Source organism: Mauremys reevesii, linkage group 3, assembly GCF_016161935.1.
Source record: "Mauremys reevesii isolate NIE-2019 linkage group 3, ASM1616193v1, whole genome shotgun sequence".
NCBI classification, from domain to species: Eukaryota; Metazoa; Chordata; order Testudines; family Geoemydidae; genus Mauremys; species Mauremys reevesii.
In genome coordinates, this window is record NC_052625.1 from 82,378,806 (window position 1) to 82,398,738 (window position 19,933).

Sequence of the window (19,933 nt, forward strand, 5' to 3'; positions counted from 1 at the left end):
TCTCTTTCAGAGCAGAGCACATTGATTTTAGGATAAAAAGCCTTGGAGAAAACATGTAAAACAATAAAAGGATTAAATGCTTGTTAAGTTCACCAGAAGCCCCCATCCTCGCCATCAGTTCTTATGGGAATTGGAATCCCTGATAAATTCAAAAGTCTTTCAGATCTTTCAGTCAGGCTTTGCCTCTCTTGGTTGTCAGGTCATGGCCGTTTGTAGCCCAAGAAGCCCGCTCTGTCAGTTCAAACTCTGCCTTTATATCCAAACCCCCTGTTTTTGTTTTCAAGCCTCCTGAAACATGTAAAACTACCCCTTTCCCCAGGTGGTCAGACTTCAAATGCTGGGTATCTGCATAACCAGCCTTGGGATTTTGCGTTGATCATCCACAGTGATTCCACAGGGAAATCACCCGGTGAGCCAGGAACACACAAATAGAATGTTCAGACCTTTGTATCACATGTGCCCGTATCACCTGGCCTCTCAATATAATAGTCTCTGAGGTTTTTCATGCTTTCAAGGGCTCGCTCAAATATACAGATAACATTCCTAATGTTAAATACCTGTTTGCCATATCTCTCACAGTGATATTGCACGTATTGGTTGCTGGAGAGCTTGCAGGGATATTGTGGAACACTGCTAGGAAGACCAGTTACCATGGTGTAGCTGCAGCATTAGCACTAGTGGCATATGCTGTCTTTGCAAAAGTGCTGAGTGACTTGGTGCAGGAGAAGTGATAAGCCTTGTTTCAAGTAGGAGCAATTGTGCATTATTGCAAACTGTTGTGTGAAGATGTTGCAAGTGTTTGCAATGTCAGAATTCTCAAGTGTAGAACTGCCTTCAAACCCTAAAAATGTCCTGAGAGAAATTGTGGAAGACTCATAGAAGTTTCTTTTCACCACTCTTAAGGCTGGGCTTTGACAGCTACAAAGTGTTCCCTCTGCTGCATTTTCACTAATTGGAAGCTGAAAATCTGTCTTTCTCCCCATAGTGCTGTAGTCTTCCCTCTGGGTCTCTTCACAGGTTGCTAAATAAATGTTTTTCAGTCTGTTACATTTTGGTCTCTCTGGTTCTGGCTTTTCTGCATGTTTTCTTCAGCCTCTTTTGGGAGGTAAATTCATTTGTAGGAGGTGTTCAATCTGAACTAATTGAATAGCTCTTAAACCTGTAATCCAAAATATAGGCATCTATGTTCTTGCTCTGTGACTAGACTCTTAAAATATTTACTTCCATAGTTCCTCTGCTTTTCACTAGTACTTGCTGTTCAGGTAAGCTGTCAGTATTTGAACTCCAAACACCACCACAAGCTTGGTCAGAGCTAACTTCATCAACTCCTCAGATGGCTCAAACCCTAGAGAATCTCAAATCTATTCAATGATTTTCTTTTCAGTAAACAGTTTCCATTCTCGATGGATTTTTTGTGTCACCCAATATTTTGGTATCAGTCTTATTTTCCAGCAGAAATTCCAAATGGAATTCTAGCTGGCTATATCTTCAATCAGTTGTGTAACAGACAGCCCTAACTCACCTAGCGCACACTGCAAATTGGCAACAGTAAAGGTGTATTTGAAATGTCTGACCAATATCTGGCTGCCCTAATGAATGCCTCTTATAATAGTACATCCGTGAAGCAGAGCAGCAGGTTACGTGTAAAGTATCCTAAGGTATACGCTTTACTTGCCTAAAAACTTTTTTGTTAGCATCCATGGGGTGCTCCAAGAGAATCGCGCGCGCTCTCTCCCCCTCTCTCCCCCACCTCCCTGCCCTAATCTGCCACTTACTGAACTTGCCCAAAAATACCTCTGAAATATCAGTTCCCCATGTTGCTTTTGAAAAACTCTGAGTGAAGCATAACTTCTCCTTGTGAACACGTTCGTTGTCAAACATACTGACCCCCAGAGAGTGTTTTGTGTCATCATTTGTTTACTGTCAGTAGTGTGCTTGGTGCTACACAGCAACTTTAGTATGGTGCCTTGAAGAACACTTATGCATTAAAATTGCATTTAGTTGTTAGGGGTAACACTATTTGTGCTCAAGTGGTTTTGAGTCATAAAGCATAAATCCTGTACAGTTGCAATAGGTTGGCTGTCAATAGCCATATAAGAAGGAATAATTTATTTAAAATTAAGAGTTAAGAACAGAGTTTCATTTTTTTGAGATGCAAGCCTTCAAGCTTCTGGTGTATATCACAAGATCAGTAATTTTATGAAAGTGTCCATCCTCTCAGAAGAGAACATTGTTTTACCTTAATTCCGTAGTATAATGTTAGAAGAAGCAGGCTTTGGATAAAGCATACATCCCCATAAGCATGCCAACTATTACCAGGGATCGCGTAGCTATGTGCTCTTTTTAGTAAAGAGTTAACCGGCTCATGACAGAATCTAAAAGCTACAAAGTGTTCCAACTAGTTCATGTATTTCATATCAGAAAGTGGTCAAGTGTCCTAACTATTGGTAGTGTATATATGTCTTACAAAATAACTTATAAAGTTTACTTGTAACCATGTTTATGAAGAACAGACCTTTAGAGCATGGAGTTACAAATCATTACTTTTAAAGATGAGACTGGCTAAATTAAACCACAGTGGTTTGGTTTAGTGAAGTTAATTGAAATCTAAACTGGAAAAATTAAATGAGTCTTTCTTGGGGTGTAAATCTGTGCTTGAATCATCAGCTCCCTGATGTGGAAATGTCCTTTGAAAGTGGAACATATGGTTCCTGAGGTTAAAACCTGTAACTGAGGAAAGCAGCGTGGTCTAATGATTACAGTAGCAGCAGGACTAGGAGTCAGGATACTATTAATTCAGTTCCTACTGAAACTTTGCACTAGTCAGTTGTGTGACTCAGAGCAAATAACTTTATGCAAATAACTTTGTGTTTAAGGCTTCATTTATATTAAAGCACTGTGATCCCGTAAAAGTGAAAACTTGATTTCAGACATTTGAAAACTAGAGCTTAATCCTTCAGATCTGTGATGCAAATATTTAACTTTGGGTTTCTTCCTTTTTAGGAAAAGTTCGATGGCAAGATTTTGATCAAGACAGTTACGTTGGTGTTACTATGGTCCGATCTGGGCAGGACCCATACGCTCGTAATAAGTTCAATCAAGTAGAAAGTGACAAACTGCAAATGGACAGAAACATACCTGATACCAGGCATGATCAGTAAGTGCCAAACTCAGCAGTTGTTGAGTTAATCAGTTATTCTTCATTTACAGCCCTTGCGCTGCATATGGCTCTTCAGTACCCTGCACAGTTGTGTCTAAACTGCCACCAATGAGAATTTCCTGGCCCAAGTAGCTGGGCTGATGGTACGACCTTGAGCTTTAAACATGATAAAACATGCTTAAGCTTGCCTAAACTTTGTCTACTGTACAGCTTCTACTTTTCTTATCACCAGTTGAATTCACCAGTTCAACTGGTGGTGAATTACATGTCTTGTTTTTGCTAGTGTTGACAAAGACCAGGTGGCCATTTTGTAGTGTCTGCGTGTCTAGTGCTTTGCTATTACTGGATCCCAGGCAGAATAAGTAAAATGCCAAAAACTGTAGCACTTCTGTTGCAGGTTGCCTTTGGAGATTCAGGATGAGTAATAAACTGCCTGAAGGTCAAATCTCATCCTGGGTAGCTGGGCTGTGCATCATGAAATTCCTTCAGGTCTGGGGGTTGATAGAATACATGTGTGTGTATACCCACTCCTGCTCTTTGAGCAGTACTCCATCCTCAGGCTGTGGTAGCTTCCACACTGCTTATGCCCCAAAATACACGGTGTGAATGTTCAGTGGATTCACAAAGCAGTGGGACAACTGGGTATCAGGAATACAACAGGGCTCCATGACATGCTGTGAGTCCACATCCTCTGGCCAGCCTTCCTGAATGCTGCCTGCCTGCACATGAGTTAGTGTAAGGAAGAGGGCACACTTGTTTGCCCTAAGAGGTGTGAACTACCTCAATTTATATCAGTGGGGTGTTAACTCTGAAGTCTGTGGGTATGCATATGCTACGGGGACAATACTGGCATAGCCCCATGGTGTGTAGACTCACCAACAGCAATGGAAGGGGTTTTTCAGTCACTGTAGAAACATCACCTACTAAAACGATGGTAGCTAGGTTGACGGAAGCAATTTTCTATCTATGTAGCTGCATGTACCCTGGGGATTAGGTTGGTGTAGCTATGTCAGTCGGGTATGGATTTTTTTCATATCCTGGACCGATGTAGCTATGTTGACCTAAACTTTAAATATAAACCAGTCCTTTGTGTCTCTAACCTCATCTATTCAAAGAAACTGTGCTCCATTGCTGATAGTGGTAGTCAAGTTCTTTCTGAACTGACACTGAAAATGGCTTAACTAATAGTTTAGGTAGGACAAAACCACTTTTGTTATCAGTTTAGGGGGACTCTTTGCTGACCACACTGTTGACAGTGGATAGCAGTGTAGATTTTGGGGTGGGGGGGAAGTATGTGTCTGCTTTAGCTTTTTTGAGTTATGCATTTGGAATGTCTACGAGACTTTGAGCATTTCTCTCTTGCCCACTTCAACCTTGTGTGAACCTTGAGCACTGGTGACAAGTAGGCTAAATCTTCTGACTTGTTACCCACTGGATGACTGATCAAGGGTTGCATTATTCATGATACTGCAAAACCCAATACTGTGTTATGTCTTACTGCAAAGTCACTGGATAAGGATATGATTCTTCAGCTGTTAAAGATTAGCTAGTTATAGTATTGTAGACAAATAAACCTTATTTTTAAAATGTATACATAGGTGTGGGAACTTGTTGTATTAACCAGGCAAGGTACTAACAAACTTCAACATGACTTTATTTTTAAAGTGGAAACCTTTTTACCAAGCTGCTGCTGCACCCTCTGTAACTCTCACTCTGCCTCCTCAACTCCTCCCCCCCTCCTGTTTCCTGACCTTTCAGACTCCCAACAGCCAGTGCTCCCAGTTTTAATAATTACAAGCAACATCTAAACATCATAGAACTATGTGTGTGGGGAGTGCTGTAGCACCCCCAGGTTTTACATGGAGCCGCTGGCCCTGCACCCAGGCCTCCACTCCCCAGCCCGGGGCTTGGGTCCCGGCTGCTGGCCCCGTGCCCAGGGCTCCGCGCCAGGGCCCTGCTCCCGGCCTATGGCCCCAAGCCTGGGACTCTGCTTCCCAGCCCTGCGCCCGGGGTTCAGGTCTCAGCCGCAGGCCCTGTACCCTGGGCTCCGATCCTGGCTGCCTGCCAACTTCCCGGCTGCTGGCCCTGTACCCAGTGCCCTGCACCCGGGGCTCTGCTCTTGGGGCGCTGGCCCGCTCATTGGCCCTGTGCCCAGGGTCCCACATCCAGCCCCCTGCTCCCGGGATCCTGGCCACTGGCCCCACTCCCGGGGCTCCACTCCTGACCCTGCATGCAGGGTGCTGGCTGCGGGCCCATGCCTGGGGCTCTGCTCATGGCCCTGTGCCCACCCTCAGCCTTTTCCCCTTACTCCTGTTTGGGTCCTGTCCCCCCTCCTGGAGACACGGCACTGCTCCCGTCCCCTACTGGGGGGGGAGGGGCACAGAAGGAGTAAGGGAGGTAGATTTCAGCACTCCCACTATAGGGTGAGGGATAGCTCAGTGGTTTGAGCACTGGCCTGCTAAACCCAGGGTTGTGAGTTCAATCCTTGAGGGGGCCACTTAGGGATCTGGGGCAAAATCAGTACTTGATCCTGCTAGTGAAGGCAAGGGGCTGGACTCAATGACCTTTCAAGGTCCCTTCCAGCTCTGAGAGAGGTATATTTTCATATATTATTAAAAGGGTTCCAGCACCACTGTACGTATATCTAAGTAGTGTACGTAGACCTCCAAGTGTAAGGCTGTAAATTACACTCGAAATTGAAAGTGGCTCCCAGAGTCATTAACTTACTTCAGTGTTTGTGTTTACACTTAGTTTTATGGAAATACTATCTTGGTGTAGTGAAATGAAGAGTTGCTGTCTGGGATACTGATTTATCAGATGAACGCATTTGTGTGATCAAATCACATAGTTTTAGGATTTGTAAACTAAGCTGAGCAGCGTAAAATCGTGCTATTGGTAGTGAATGGTATTCATGCACATGATGATGGAAAAGCTGTTTAGTTTCTGTGAAGTAAAGAGAACTTTAGCATGAAGATTGCTTTGTCTTCACTAGTCCGTCCCTCCGCCCCCTTTCTGGAGTTGAGCTCACAGGAAGAGGTTAAGTGAGTAACTAGTGAGGTATCATTACCAGCTGTCCTTGGTAATTTGCAACATTCTGGGCATTAGCTGGCCTGTCGTCTCAATAAGTGGCACATTATGACCCTAATTTAGCAACCACCTATGGCTTTATGCTCCCCTGGACATCAAGAGAGAGTATTCTAAAAAGTGAAAGCGCAGAAAAGGATTGATTTCTTTAAAGGGAGGAGTTAGCATTTAACACAGAATCTAGAATGACAAACGAGTCAGATACTCAGCCTTTTTGATCGAGTCCTTCTCCCCACTCAGTGCTGTTAAATGGCCAGGAAAGAATGCTGGAGAACCCACACTGACGTCTGTCTGGGGCTCCCCACGAACCATTTAGTAAATGGAATAATGAAATCCATTAGGCTGATGGATTGAAAAAGCTAAACTTATAGGAGCCCAACCAAAACTGAAAAACAAGTCATTTTTTTTCCCCTCCTCTTGTTGGGGGCCGGGTGATAAGAAAGGATGGTTACAGTTGTGAATTACTTTGACTTTTCCTTACTTCAGGCTGAGCGTAGTCTTATAAATATTTTAATGTTCTGTGGTTTCTTTCAGAATGTACCAAAAGAAATGTTGTTTGGATCAGAGGGTGTCCTCTGCTGTTTGTGATCATAGATTATTAGAATGAACATATAAATTTGAGAATTAACTTACTTTGCACCCCTATAACTACAAAAAAAAAATCAGATGTATCCTTTTACTTTCTACAGCTATAGTTATATTGTGTGGCCTTAATTAAATTGTGTTCCATTTTCAGAATGCCTTTGGAGTTCACATGGCATAAATCATCTGTGTTTGGTTCAACTGTATTAGAAAAAGTCTGTTATAGTGGCCACCTATCCCAATACTTGAATTAGAGTTGTCTTTGAAAAAATGATGTTTATAATACATCTGTGCTTTCCACTAAAAATATAGCTTTTTGGGGTAGTGTAATGGAATTGAGCTCCATCTATTAAAAAAAAGAAGGCAACAAAAAATAGTCCTTTTGGGAGACTATTAGAAAGGCAGACTAATTGACAAGAACAGAAGTAGCTCTCTTGCAGTGTCTGGAACTTTGCCATGCAAACTCATGAGTCCATTAGTTTATAATATAGATGACATGTGGTTGCTTTACAACTATTGACCTGTTGCTGGTCTTGTGACTTAGGGCTTGTCTACCCTGGCAACTAACAGCGCTGCAACTTTCTTGCTCAGGGGTGTGAAAAAACACTCCCCTGAGCGCAGCAAGTTGCAGCGTTGTAAAACGCCAGTATAGACAGTGCACAAGCGCTGGGTTTTTTGTTTTTTTTTTAAACCGCTGGGAGACCTCTCTCCCAGCACTGCGCCGTGACCACACAAGGCACCTTAAAGCATTGCCGCAGCCAGTTGCCAGTGTAGACTAGCCCTTGGGCTTGGTCTACGCTGTGGAGTTGGATTGACATAGGCTGCCTTATGTCAGCCTAGGGGCATGCACAAGGAGGGGCAAGTCAGGACATGGTCTCCCCCCCCCCCCCAGTAATTGGCAGAGGCACAGAACTCCTCCGGCCCCAGGGCTGTGGCGGGGGCACAAAACATGCCCCTCCAAAAGCAGTGAATTTAAATTCCTTCACACACCCCTGTGTCAACCTAACTATGTACATGTCTACGCTACAATGTTGCTCCTGCCAATGTAAGTTGCCCACTACACCAACCTAATAACGCCACCTCCACAAGAGGGTGGTGCTTAGGTTGATGTAGATAGGGATGCACAGTGTCTGTGTCTGTACTTAAATCATCTGTTGGCTGCCAGCCCTGCGTGGGGCTTACAGCCGGAGCCCACCCACCCTAGAGCTCACAGCTGGAGCGGCCTGGTGATGGGGTGACAGCTGTAAGCCCCTGGGTGGGGGGGGCATATAGCTCGGGCTGTGGGCCCTGGGGTGAGGGGGTCTCCAGCTGTCAGTGCCCCACAATGCCCCACACAGTTAAGTTTGTGGAGGTGCTCCTAGTAAGGACATGCACCATCAACAGAGAGGGTGTAGTGTGGCCATGAGCTGCGGTGGCTGAATGTCGACCTTCCGCTATGTCTATGCGAGCACTTTTGTCAATTACAGTTTATATCGCTCAGGGGTGTGAAAAAACTACCCCATTCTCCCCCCTGAGCGACATAAGTTACACCAACAGAAGCGCTGGTGTGGATAACACTATGTCAGTGGGAGACGCTTTCCTGCCGACATACCTACGGCCGCTCGTTGAGGGTGGTTTAATTATGCTGACGGGAGAGCTCTCTCCTGTTGGCATAGAGCAGCTACAGAGGAGACGGTACAGCAGTGCAGCTGCTGTGGCATGGCTGTGCCTCTGTAAAGTCTCTTATGTAGACATAGCCTAACTTGGGTCAACTTAATTTTGTAGTGTAGACAAGGCCTTACTCTTGGGTCTATTCATTTGTGTTCTGTTATCACTGTCAAGAGCTCTTGAGTAGCTTAAAGAGTGTCTTGGCTTAGTACTAGTGGCTCTTCTCACTATCATCTCAGTTAGTTTGTTCCCACCCACCCTCTTTGTTTTTTGGAATCCATCTTCTCTAGTGCTGACTGTAGACTACCATTTTGGTATTTAGGCATGCCACTTTCATCTCAGTATCACATGCTGTTTCTGTACAATTGAGAACATTGGCAGAGTGCTGATACAGTGGTTCTCAGCTGGGGTCCACAAGCTGTTTCAGGGGTCTGTGAACCCTAAGCTGCCCCATGGGGCTAAACCTGGGAGCCCCAAGGTCCCCCGCAGCACCCCGTGGGGCAGGAGCTTTGAACCCCTCCCACCCGTTTGGCATCTAAAGCCCCAAATCGTGTCCCCTCCCCCGCCAATGCCCTGCAGGGCTAAAGCCTTGACACTCACTCACACTCTTGGAATTTTTATAGCATGTTGGGGGGGATGGGGGCAGAACTCACAAAGAAAAATGTTGAGAACCCCTGTGCTAATGGATCCACTTTTAGCACTTAACAGTCCCCAAATGGAAAAGTAAATGTCCCAGGACCTTGTGGTGATCAAATTCATTATGAGAGATATGATGGTCCACACAGCAAGTTTCAGCTTAACCCATTCATTTTATATTCTCATAGAACAGAAGGGTAATTGTGTAACCTTCATACACAACCCCAGTTATTTAGCAGACTGCTCAGAAGCAGTCGTCCTGAGAAAGGATAGACCTGATATTAAACTCCCAACTTCTCTCATCACATTTTCATTTCTTCACTGAAGATTTTTATTTAAATCTGTATTTATATTTTCATTGTTCTCATTAGGGTTGGAAAGACTTGTATACTTAGAGGCAGTTCCATTTCCTGGCTATCTATGTTCTGCTGTAGCTGTAAGGAAATCTGAGAGTTTGGTGTCTTTGTTTAAAAGGGAGAAAGGCACTCTCCATTACCTGACTTGCTTGTAAGTTCAGTGGGAAAGCATTCTAGTAGGGGTGTGAGATGTCTTAGACTGTGAGTGTAGAGATGGCTTGCTAACCAGAACAGGTTGATGTGTTCTGAACAACCACACTTCTCCAAGTTGCACATAAGAGCACCCAACTGTGGGCACTGCACTCCTTATCCAGTCCCCACAGGACTGCTTAACTAAAATCTGCATCTGAATGGACTAGAAGCCAGATGAAAATAAACCCACAACCTTCTTGGTTGTCATTCAAAGTGTTTCCTCCTCCTTCCCTACTCGCTTGCTTTGCCAAAAATACTGGAGACAGGAAGGGAATTAAAGGATTCATAGGTGGCCTGTGAACAGGTGGCTTTCCCACACTTCTCCAAAACACAGCCCACACACTGTAAAAGGCCAAAGCTCATCCCCTTCATGATGTTTGGCTTTATTTACAAAGAAACAAGTAACTGTTTGCATCCAAGACCCCAACTGAAATCATAGTTCCATTGTGTTAGGTGCTTTACAGACACCTAGTAAGAATCGTTCTCTGCCCCTATAACAAATTTCAGCCCAAGCCTTCTCCCCTTCTTTAATGCTGTTAGGTTTACTCCCTGAGTTCTATTGAGCCTGAGGCCTCTCAACCCATACTGTTGCGCCCACCAGTGAGCCGTCAGGAATACATCGGCAGTTCCCTGCAGCATACAAACACCTGCTGAGAGGGAGGGCCAAGAGAAGGACTGCCATGCTGGTACAGGAGCTAATGGACTCTTAATTCTTGAGTGAAGCCTAAAATCTGATGCCTCTGTCTGCATTTGGGGTGTCAAAGATCATGAAAAGCACAAGTAAGTTACTTTCTTCTCAGTACAACTAAGCACATCTCTTCAATAATACAATAACGCCTTTTTTAAAAAAACAACTGTGTGGCAGAAACATCTTGAAAGTAAAGTGAAATACAGAAGAAAGTTTGCATGTTAACAATTGATCTAATATACTTTCTATGTACCATAATTAAACAGCCTTAAGAAAAAGGGGCCCTCAAACTTACTGCCTTTTAAAGGAAGAAATAACGAGAGCACTTTCCCCCTCCCCCACGGTTGTGCATTAAATGGATTTTTAAAGGGGTGGTGTTTAATTTTAGACTTAAAAACTGTTTTTATCAAGTGTTCAAAACACTATTTATTTATATCAAACACATTTGTTTGGGCACCCTTTGTTTTGTAGCTTTTGTGTGTGTAAAAAAAAAAAAATAGAAAGTATGAAGGTAAAGTTATTTCATTTCAGAATAAAAACTTGCAGACCACTTTCCTGATTTCTGAAGACTTTTTTGCTTTAACTACAGTGTAAGCAGTGTTGTTGCAAGCTATTTAATCAAGATTAAAGCATTAGTCATTCACAATATGGGGCTCTTCAATAACTTGAGGAAAACAAAATGAAACAATCCACCTGGCTTAATTGTAGCTCTTCAATAAATATACTTAGTGCCAAAAGTATTATAATTAATGGAGTCAATCATAAGTAGGTTAGATAAATACAGAAATGAAGTAGTTAGGTTAGTTAAACATGGCAGTGCTTTGAAGATGGGAGTAGCTAGGAGAGGCAGCAGAGAGGGGGATGGGGAAGGTATTGGCATCACCTTTGTTTTCTTTAACAATTTGTAACTACAAATTGTATAGCAACCTGGAATTTCCTCACACTTGTGATAGGCACGCTGATTAGAAGAAAGTCTTGTATATCTAATGTTAATCATTCTGGAAAGCAAGAAGAATTCAGTATTTGTTTCCCTTGCTGCCAGGAAAGTATCGAGGGCTTGTCTACCCTTTCAGCAATGTAGCTGCATTGGTGCAGCTGTGCCACTGTAGTGCTTAATGAAGATGCTACCTATGCTGACAGGAGAGTTTCTCCCATCAGCGCAGGTACTCCACCGCCCTGAGAAGCGGTTGCTATGTCAACAGGAGAAGCCCTCCCATCCACATAGCACTGTCTACACTAGGAGTTAGGTTGATATAACTGCGTTGCTGAGGGGTGCAGATTTCCACATGCCAGAGCAATGCGGTTATAGCAACATACATTTGTAGTGTAGACTAGGGCTCAGTAAAGCAGAGGAACTTGCCTACAGTGTATTGAGCAGTTGTAAAGAGATGGCCTTTTATTTGCCTTTTTGAGGTATACTTTAATGCGTGAGAAATCTAATCTTACATCTGTTTCAACACTGCACTTTAAAATGAAAGCATAAAACCTCAGCCCCTATCTTGTTATAATTTCAATGAGCTTATTGGGTAATGGGTATGTTGGCAAGTTCCTCCTTTTGTGTTGAATTGTGATGGCTGGTATCCTTTGGACCTGGCTAGAGTAGAAGTATGATATACTTAGTTATACTTAGTTTCTCCATCTGCAAAATGGAGCTGATACCTTCCTTTGTGGAATGTTTTGAGATCTACTGATTGAAAAGCTCTATAGCACCTAGTTTTTGTTGAGGTGGATTGAAAGAGTTTCTCATAATGGTTTCCTCCATATGTTGAAATCCATATGTTGACTGTATGTAGGATGTATAGGTCTGTTTGATCACTTTCACTAAATCATCCTATAAGGACGGCCCTACTCTGGGGAGAGTTAGAAGGGTCCAGGGAACAGGAAGCCAACAAGGAAGATGCTCCTGGGAAAGGGCTGCTTCTGTGTTGTGCTTATCACGTGGAGCTTGCATTAGAACAAAAATAGACAGGGTGTTTAGAGGAATTAAACAAGTTTCCAAAAGTTATTTTCTTTAGTCATAAAGGTGGAATTAGATTGGAGGTGGAGGGAGAGTTTAGACCAGGGGTGGACAAACATTTTGGCTCGAGGGCCCCCCGCTCCTCCCACTTCCCGCCCCCCTCAAAACCCCTGACTCATTCAACCCCTCCCCCTTGCTCCTTGTCCCCTAACTGCCCCCTCCTGGGACCCCCTGCCCCAACCGCCCCTGGGATCCCACCCCCTATCCATCGCCCCCTGCTCCCAGTCCCCTGACTACCTGACCCCATCCACACCCCCGCCCACTGATAGGCCCCCTGGGACCCCATGCCTATCCAACCCTCCCATTCCCTGTCCCCTGACTGCCCTTCCCAGAAACTCCACCCCATTTAACTGCCCTCTTCTCCCTGTCCTCTGACTGCCCTGCCCCCACAGGCCTACCCACCCCTTATACCCCGGCCCACTTACCATGCCAAGCAAAGCATGCAGAGAAGCATGTCTGGCTGCCGCGCTGGCAGGAGCGCTCAACTCCACCACCCAGAGCACTGCCCATGCGGCGGCGTGGCTCTGCGGGGGAGGAGGGACAGCGAGGGAGGGGCCGGAGGCTGGCTAGCCTCCCCGGGCAGGACGGTCCCACGGGCCGTAGTTTGCCCACCTCTGGTTTAGATAGAAGCGGCCTGGGACAAATGGAAGGCAACACTGAGAGGATCTGATTTATTTATTTATGTATTTATTTATTTTAAACTGTCCCCGTGATATCAGGTGTGCTCATACAGTGGTAAGCTTTGATGGCCCCTCACAGTGGCAGTAACTGTGTTAATATCATGGTGGATGCCTCTGTACAGTCGAAGTTACTGTAGTAACAGAGCTGAGCACTAACATCACAGTAACTTCCATGACAGATACAGCTTTTAAATTTCAGCCCTTAGCTTAAAATTTAACGTTTTAAAAGCTTAAAGTTTCTGTGCCTTGCCACACTTCTGATGGCATCCTTTTTAGTAGTCTTTGAAGTGACTTGACATTTTTAATTTATAGCACTTGACTGTGCACAAATAGGTTTATAAGGAATTGATTATCCAGCACAGCTCTAGTATTAAAGATGTTAGAAAATTGGCTGTTCAGATTTTTTTTTAGGGAAGTCCATCAAAAAAAAAAGGCTTTTACAAAATTCTTGACAGTGGAGTGGCAAGATGTGCATCTTGAACACAACTGCAGTATCATCCTATTTTGCAAACACTGTGGTTCCATGGCTAAGGCTGAGTTGAGTTTTGCACTTAAAGCAGGAATTCAAACACTTTATGCATGAAGAATAGAATATCATTCCCAAAATTACAGTACTTTTTTGAATATAGAATGAGAAATAGAAATAGGTCACATTTAAAATATACTATAGGCAAATTCTTTCAGATCATTATGCAGTAGTTCAAATTTGGAGCCTTGGATTCTCCCTCAAAATAGGAGTGAGTTTATTCCCACGCTTACCTTTTTCAAGGCAAGAAGCTTCTCTGCATCAAATAACTTTGACATTTCATAAGACGTATTCTGGTTCAAATGTTCTCATTTGCAAAAGTGCAACAACTAAATTAAGTTAAATGTTAAATTTTCAAATCCTACTGCATGTTGTTGAATATTAACTTCATGATTCACTGGCATATAGAACAGACTCAGGGTCATTAAAGTGAGATACGTTTATACTAGTTAAAGAGGAGCAGGTTAATGCTGTTTTTTGGTAATACTAGTTGTAGTGTTAGGATATCTAATCCATTTGAGTTGCTTTGGGACAAAAAATAAAATGCATGACCGCAGATTTAATTTTCAGCATATGGAACCTTTAAGGGACTGTGTTGTGAGCCTGTACTGGTACGACCATTCACAGTGTTTAGGTCAGTGGTACACAATTTTTGTAATGCTCGGGTCCTGCTGGCAACCTGCTGAGAGCCAGAGAGTTGTGTGTAATTTGCATATAAAAGCAGCAAAGAGTCCTGTGAGTGAATACCACGAAAGCTCATGCTCCAATACGTCTGTTAGTCTATAAGGTGCCACTGGACTCTTTGCTGCTTTTACAGATCCAGACTAACACGGCTACACCTCTGATATTTTGCATATAAATGTACATAGGATTTTAATAAGAGAACCTCATTATCGCCCCCCCCATTGTCAAACACATGTGTAAAAATTAGGCACTTACCATATATACTCGATCATAAGCTTGTTCGTTTATAAGCCAACCCCTCCAAGATGGATAAGTAAAAATGGAAAAAATTTTATAACCCGTTCATAAGCCAACCCTATAATTCAAGGGTCAGAAAACTTTGGCTCCCAGGATAAGCTGCTGGTAGGTCGAGATGGTTTGTTTACCTTGAGAGTCCGCAGGCACGGAGGTAAACCAAAGTAAACAACGTGTCCCGGCATGCCAGCTGCTTGTCCCAGCCCGTCAGGGTAGCAACTGGTGGGGAAATTTTTTTGGGGGGAGAAGCTTGGAGTCAGGAGAGTAATCCATGTGACCCCCCCCCCACACACACACACATGACCCCACCCCTAGCCTGGGACCCCCACACTCTCCCCATCCCATCCCTTACCACCTTATCTGGGGAGGGACAGGGGAGGATGTCTCTGACCTGGCTGGAGCTGCTCCGGCAAGCTGGGCAGCGTGGCCGCAGCCTGCTCCAGCGGACCAGAGGGGGCGGCGCGGCCGTAGCATGTTCCTTGCTCCCTCTGTTAGGGGCAGGGGCTGTGTCCCATCCCTCCCCCTCTGTGCCAGTTCATAAGCCAACCCCCTTCTCTGGTGCTTCCCTTTTTTACAAAAAAAAAAAAAAAAATTCAGCTTATGAATGAGTATATATGGTAAATTAGTAGCCTGGCTTTCAGATGTGCCGTGCAACTGCCAATGGAAGTTCCAGTTTTATTGAGGAACAGTTGGACTTTTTGAACTGCGCTGGTGCTATAGACAATACCAAGGTGCCCATTCTGGGCTTACCCCATTAAGTCAATACCTTAATAGAGAAAGCTCCAACTTCCTGGTGATCCAAGCCTTGGTGTATCACTTTGGCTGGATCCTGCATGGATGTTTAGATGGGGTGAAAACATGCGTGTTAAGATTTTAGTAAGGCTCCACTTTTCTGGGGTGGACAAAGAGGCATGGTATTCTCACCCCACAATGGACATTAATGCGGTATCCAACTTCACTGTCACTCTACAGACCATAAACGCCAATAGATTTTGAGTCACAAAGCCAAACCTGGCTCTGCAAATCTAGATAGATGACAGTTCAATTAGAGCCTGTCTACAGCTGGGAGCGAGCCTCCCAGCCTGGGAAGACAGACTTGTGCTAACAGGGCTTGAGCTAGTGCACACTAAAAACAGCAATGGATGTTGCTGCACCAGTGAAGGCTTGGGGTAGCTACCTGACTTGGACCCACCCAGATTTCTGGATTTGAGCTCAGGTGGCCAGCCTGAGCCATTGCGGGTGCAGCATCATCCATGCTGCTATTTTTATTGTCCTACCTCAAACCCCTCTAATGCAAATCTGTCTGCCTGGCTGGAAGGCTCGTTCCCAGCGGCAGTGTAGACCTTCAAGGCTTGACAGACATAGCCTTGACATGTAATCACAACTGTTCTGTGAATATTTGTGTACCACTGGAAGCACGTGTGTGTGTGTGTGTGTGTGTGTGTGTGTCATGCTATCGTGTGCTAGGGATTTGGAGTTGTTAACGCTAAAATTATGTAGTGTAGATGGGGCCTTTTATACGTGGGAAAGGCGGAAGCTTTCGCAGCTCTAGCCACTGCTGCTTGCTTCTCCATTCCATAAATATTTATAATTTGCCAAGTTTTATATGCATATCATTGACTCTCATGTCCTCAGATGTGGAGAATGCTTTTATGCAGGCAGATTCTTTTTTTTTTTTTTAAACATTTAGGTAGGAATCTTTTTTTTTTTTCCTTAAGTGGATTTGATTGTATATTCAGACAAAACATTGCTTAGATGTGCTGAGCTTGCTATTAGTTGATGGTGCAGCTAGTCATGGCTACCAACGCTGCATATTTCTGTGTGCTTTAGAACAGTGGTTCTCAACCAGGGTGCGCAGAGGTCTTCTCGGGGTACATCAACTCATCTAGATATTTGCCTAGTTTTACGAGAAGCTACATAAAAAGCTCTAGCCAAATCAGTACAAACTAAAATATCATACAGACCATGAGTTGTTTATACTGCTCTATATACTATCCACTGAAATGCAAGTACAAATATTCCAATTGATTTATTTCATAATTATATGGTAAAAATGAGAAAGTAAGCAATTTTTCAGTAATAGTGTGTTTGTGACCCTTTTGTATTTGTATATCTGATTTTTGTAAGAAGTAGTTTAAGTAAGGTGAAACTTGGGATATGCAAGATTAATCAGACTCCTGAAAGGGGTACTGTAGTCTGGAAAGGTTGAGAACCACTACTTAAAACACTCGGCTTTTAATATTAATTAAAAGGACATCAAAGGAAATGAAGTCACTAAAACAGACTAGTGTGTCTCATTATACGTGGACAAGGATCACTTTTTTTTTTATTCCCCAGGCCTTTTGTGATACATACCATAGGATCTCTTCTAAAGTGAGGCTTTCTCCTGCTCTGTTAACTTTGGAAGGGAACAAATACACAATAATTGATAGTATTTTTCAAATGTATTGCCAATGAGATTTTTAAGCAGCTTAATTTCTTATGGGTCCTGTGGGGGATTAAGCATTTTGGGATTTGGTCTTTTCTAGATTAAACTCTGAGCCCATTAGAGTTGATGAAAAGTTAGTTGTTAGATGGACTACTCTACCATTATCACTGTTTAGAAAGATTATATTGTGTGTGTGTGTTTGCATGAATATCATTTCACAGCTAATCTTGTTTTTCACATTCTGAATTTTAGAATCCTAAAATATGGATTTTTAGGAGCATATTTGTGAGCAAGACCAGTACAGTGCCAGCCACCTAGGAGACCTGTACATGGAATTGGATGTTGAAAGTGAGGGACTGAGCATGAAATTGAGCACCCAGTCCCAAACAATCAGAATGCAGCCCTTTAAACACTCTAATTTTTAAAAGGTTTATTTAACTATTCATATTTAGATGTACTTATCCAAGTTCTAAGTATTATAAAGAGCTTTTTTAAGCACCATTGCACTGAAGTCAAATATAGCAAAAGAGGACCTTTGAGGAATGAATATGTTCACCCTTAAATTCTGATATTGGAATTAGGCATTAGAGAAAATCAGATTTCCCAGAACCGAGGAACTTAAAGATTTGTAATGTATTACAGTTCAAGGACAGGATCAGATCCAGTTCTACCCAGGTCATCAGTAGTATTTTCTAATTATATTAGTCTATCCCTTTTTTAAATGTAATTGCCATTTAATCTTATATTCATCAGGGATTGCAATGCTAGTAGTACAAAATGAACTGCTCAACTGAAAAGTGCCTTATCACCTTTGCAAGGGAACAAACACTTTAAAAGAAAATGGAAGACTTGGTCAAATAAAACTTTAATTTGTTATTCACTTACTTATTGGGTTAAAATATTTTATGGGACAATGTGTCCTCTTTTTTATTTATTTCCTGGAAATAGTATTGAATTTTTATCTAGCCTAATGTGTGCGAGAGAAATATGGTTAAGGGGCTAAAATGTTACTTACTGCTGCTCTTCAATCAAGTTGTTGCCACAAGCAGTAGTCTGAAATGCCAATTTTAATTACCAGCTTTAAAAAAAAAAATAGAACTCACAACTTGAATAAAATTTTGTATGCATACAGCAGCTTCACAAGAAGGTTTCAAAGCAGTTTCCTGCTGTGCTTAAGCAATATTGCCATTTGAGAATTGAGTACTACATCAATTTGCCCCATCTTTTATTTATTTATTTATTTCTTTATTCAGTACTTTATTGTTGCATTCAATCACTCGCTGGGAAAGTAGGCTCACCTTCAGGGCCATCATTATTTCTGCCTTTTCTTTCTCTTCTTTCCCTATCTTCTGTTTTCCCTTCTCCCAGTGGATTTCACTTTCAGCACCTTTCCCATATGATCTGCTAAAGTGATGAGGCAACAAAACAGTTAAATGTCGGAATGTTTGCCTAATTCAGGAAACAGCTGAAACATCTCCAGTGACAAAAGAGCTCCAACTTGTTCAGCCATCTGCTTGCTCTGCCTTGCTTGTACACTGCAACAGTGACATAGCAGCCCTTGCATGTCAATTCTTAGTTTTATCAAACATTGATAGTAATAGCATAAACATACATCTACACTTGTCAGACACATGCTATGCATCCCTGAAAACTCTAGATATATTTGTGTGCATTTTGACAGAGAAAGGTGAATACTTGAAACCTGTTGTTTAAGTAACTGTAAAAATCACATGTTTTCAAATGGTTCTTCAATAAATTACTCTGAAATACAAAGTACTGTTATTAAAGGGTTATCTGTGGGCTCATAGCAAATCAAATTGAAGCCCTTTTGTCACTGGTTGGAAAGGCTTACCTAGTCCTTGAATATGGCCAGTACATAGCTGTTATAACTTTGTGAACTATAAACAAAGTACTCTGCTTAGAGCAGTTACCAGAATTGTCAGAAAGAGGAAATTACTTTATTCTAATGTTACTCACGAGAGCCAAGTATTTCAATCTTCTGAAGAATATTTAAGGTAGATGTATGGTAGGACATACATTAACTTAATTGGTAACAGCTTCGTAATGGAGTTCTTTGCAATGTGAGTACTATGAGTTTAAATTACAGGGTTTTTTGTCTTTAGGTGTCAACGGAAACAATGGCGGATAGACCTGCCAGCCACTAGTGTAGTGATCACCTTCCACAACGAGGCCAGATCTGCTTTACTTCGAACTGTTGTCAGGTATACAGAGAGAGATCCTGTTGCCCTGCAAGTCACTCTCATAACTGTAATATGGAAGGTGAACCCTAATTAGTTATCTGACTTCTCTTTTTTCAGTGTGCTTAAAAAAAGCCCATCACATCTTATCAAAGAAATCATACTGGTGGATGACTACAGCAATGATCGTAAGTACTATGGTGGGGCCTGGGCCTTCAATATACTTACTGATGTGACTTGGAGTTTGGAGTTTCAAGTTCCATGTTTGATCTTAGTTCTGTCAGAATTATTGTCATTGCCATTTAACTATGAAGAAACATGCAGTATGTAATTTTTAATCACATCTTGCTGGGTGTAGCTCAAACAGGAGAAAGAGCTTGCCCCATAGTATTAACGTTTTTATTATAAACTTCTGATATTTGTACCAGCCATTTGATATCACTGCCTTACAAGGGGGCTGACACCTTGGACAATGAAATTAGGCCAGTCAGTATAAATTTTGATTACAAATCACGGTCTACTTCATTTCACTGGTGAGTTCACATATATTAGCAGGATACTGCGAAGTTTGGGTTATAGACACTGCAGAGACATAATGCCTTTTAAAAAAATGTTTAAAGGGAAATCAGTTATTTTTATTAATATATCTTGTAAAAGCCTATTTCTGCAAAACATTGTGCCTAAAATAAAGTTGGCAGGATACCTTTAATTTACAGGAACATGCATTTTGTAGCACATTAGAAGTTCATCACATCAGAAAT

General features: G+C 42.6%; 1 protein-coding gene across 4 annotated transcripts in view; it reads left to right on the plus strand.

Annotated features, from left to right (window-relative positions):
• Positions 1-19,933, plus strand: part of GALNT2 (polypeptide N-acetylgalactosaminyltransferase 2) — a 165,887-nt gene that overhangs the window by 92,515 nt on the left and 53,439 nt on the right. For all 4 annotated transcript variants that reach the window (XM_039530759.1, XM_039530760.1, XM_039530761.1 and 1 more), the window contains exons 3-5: positions 3,004-3,157; positions 19,098-19,196; positions 19,293-19,360. In XM_039530759.1, the coding sequence (XP_039386693.1) occupies positions 3,004-3,157; positions 19,098-19,196; positions 19,293-19,360 (321 nt within the window). The remainder of the gene's footprint in view (positions 1-3,003; positions 3,158-19,097; positions 19,197-19,292; positions 19,361-19,933) is intronic.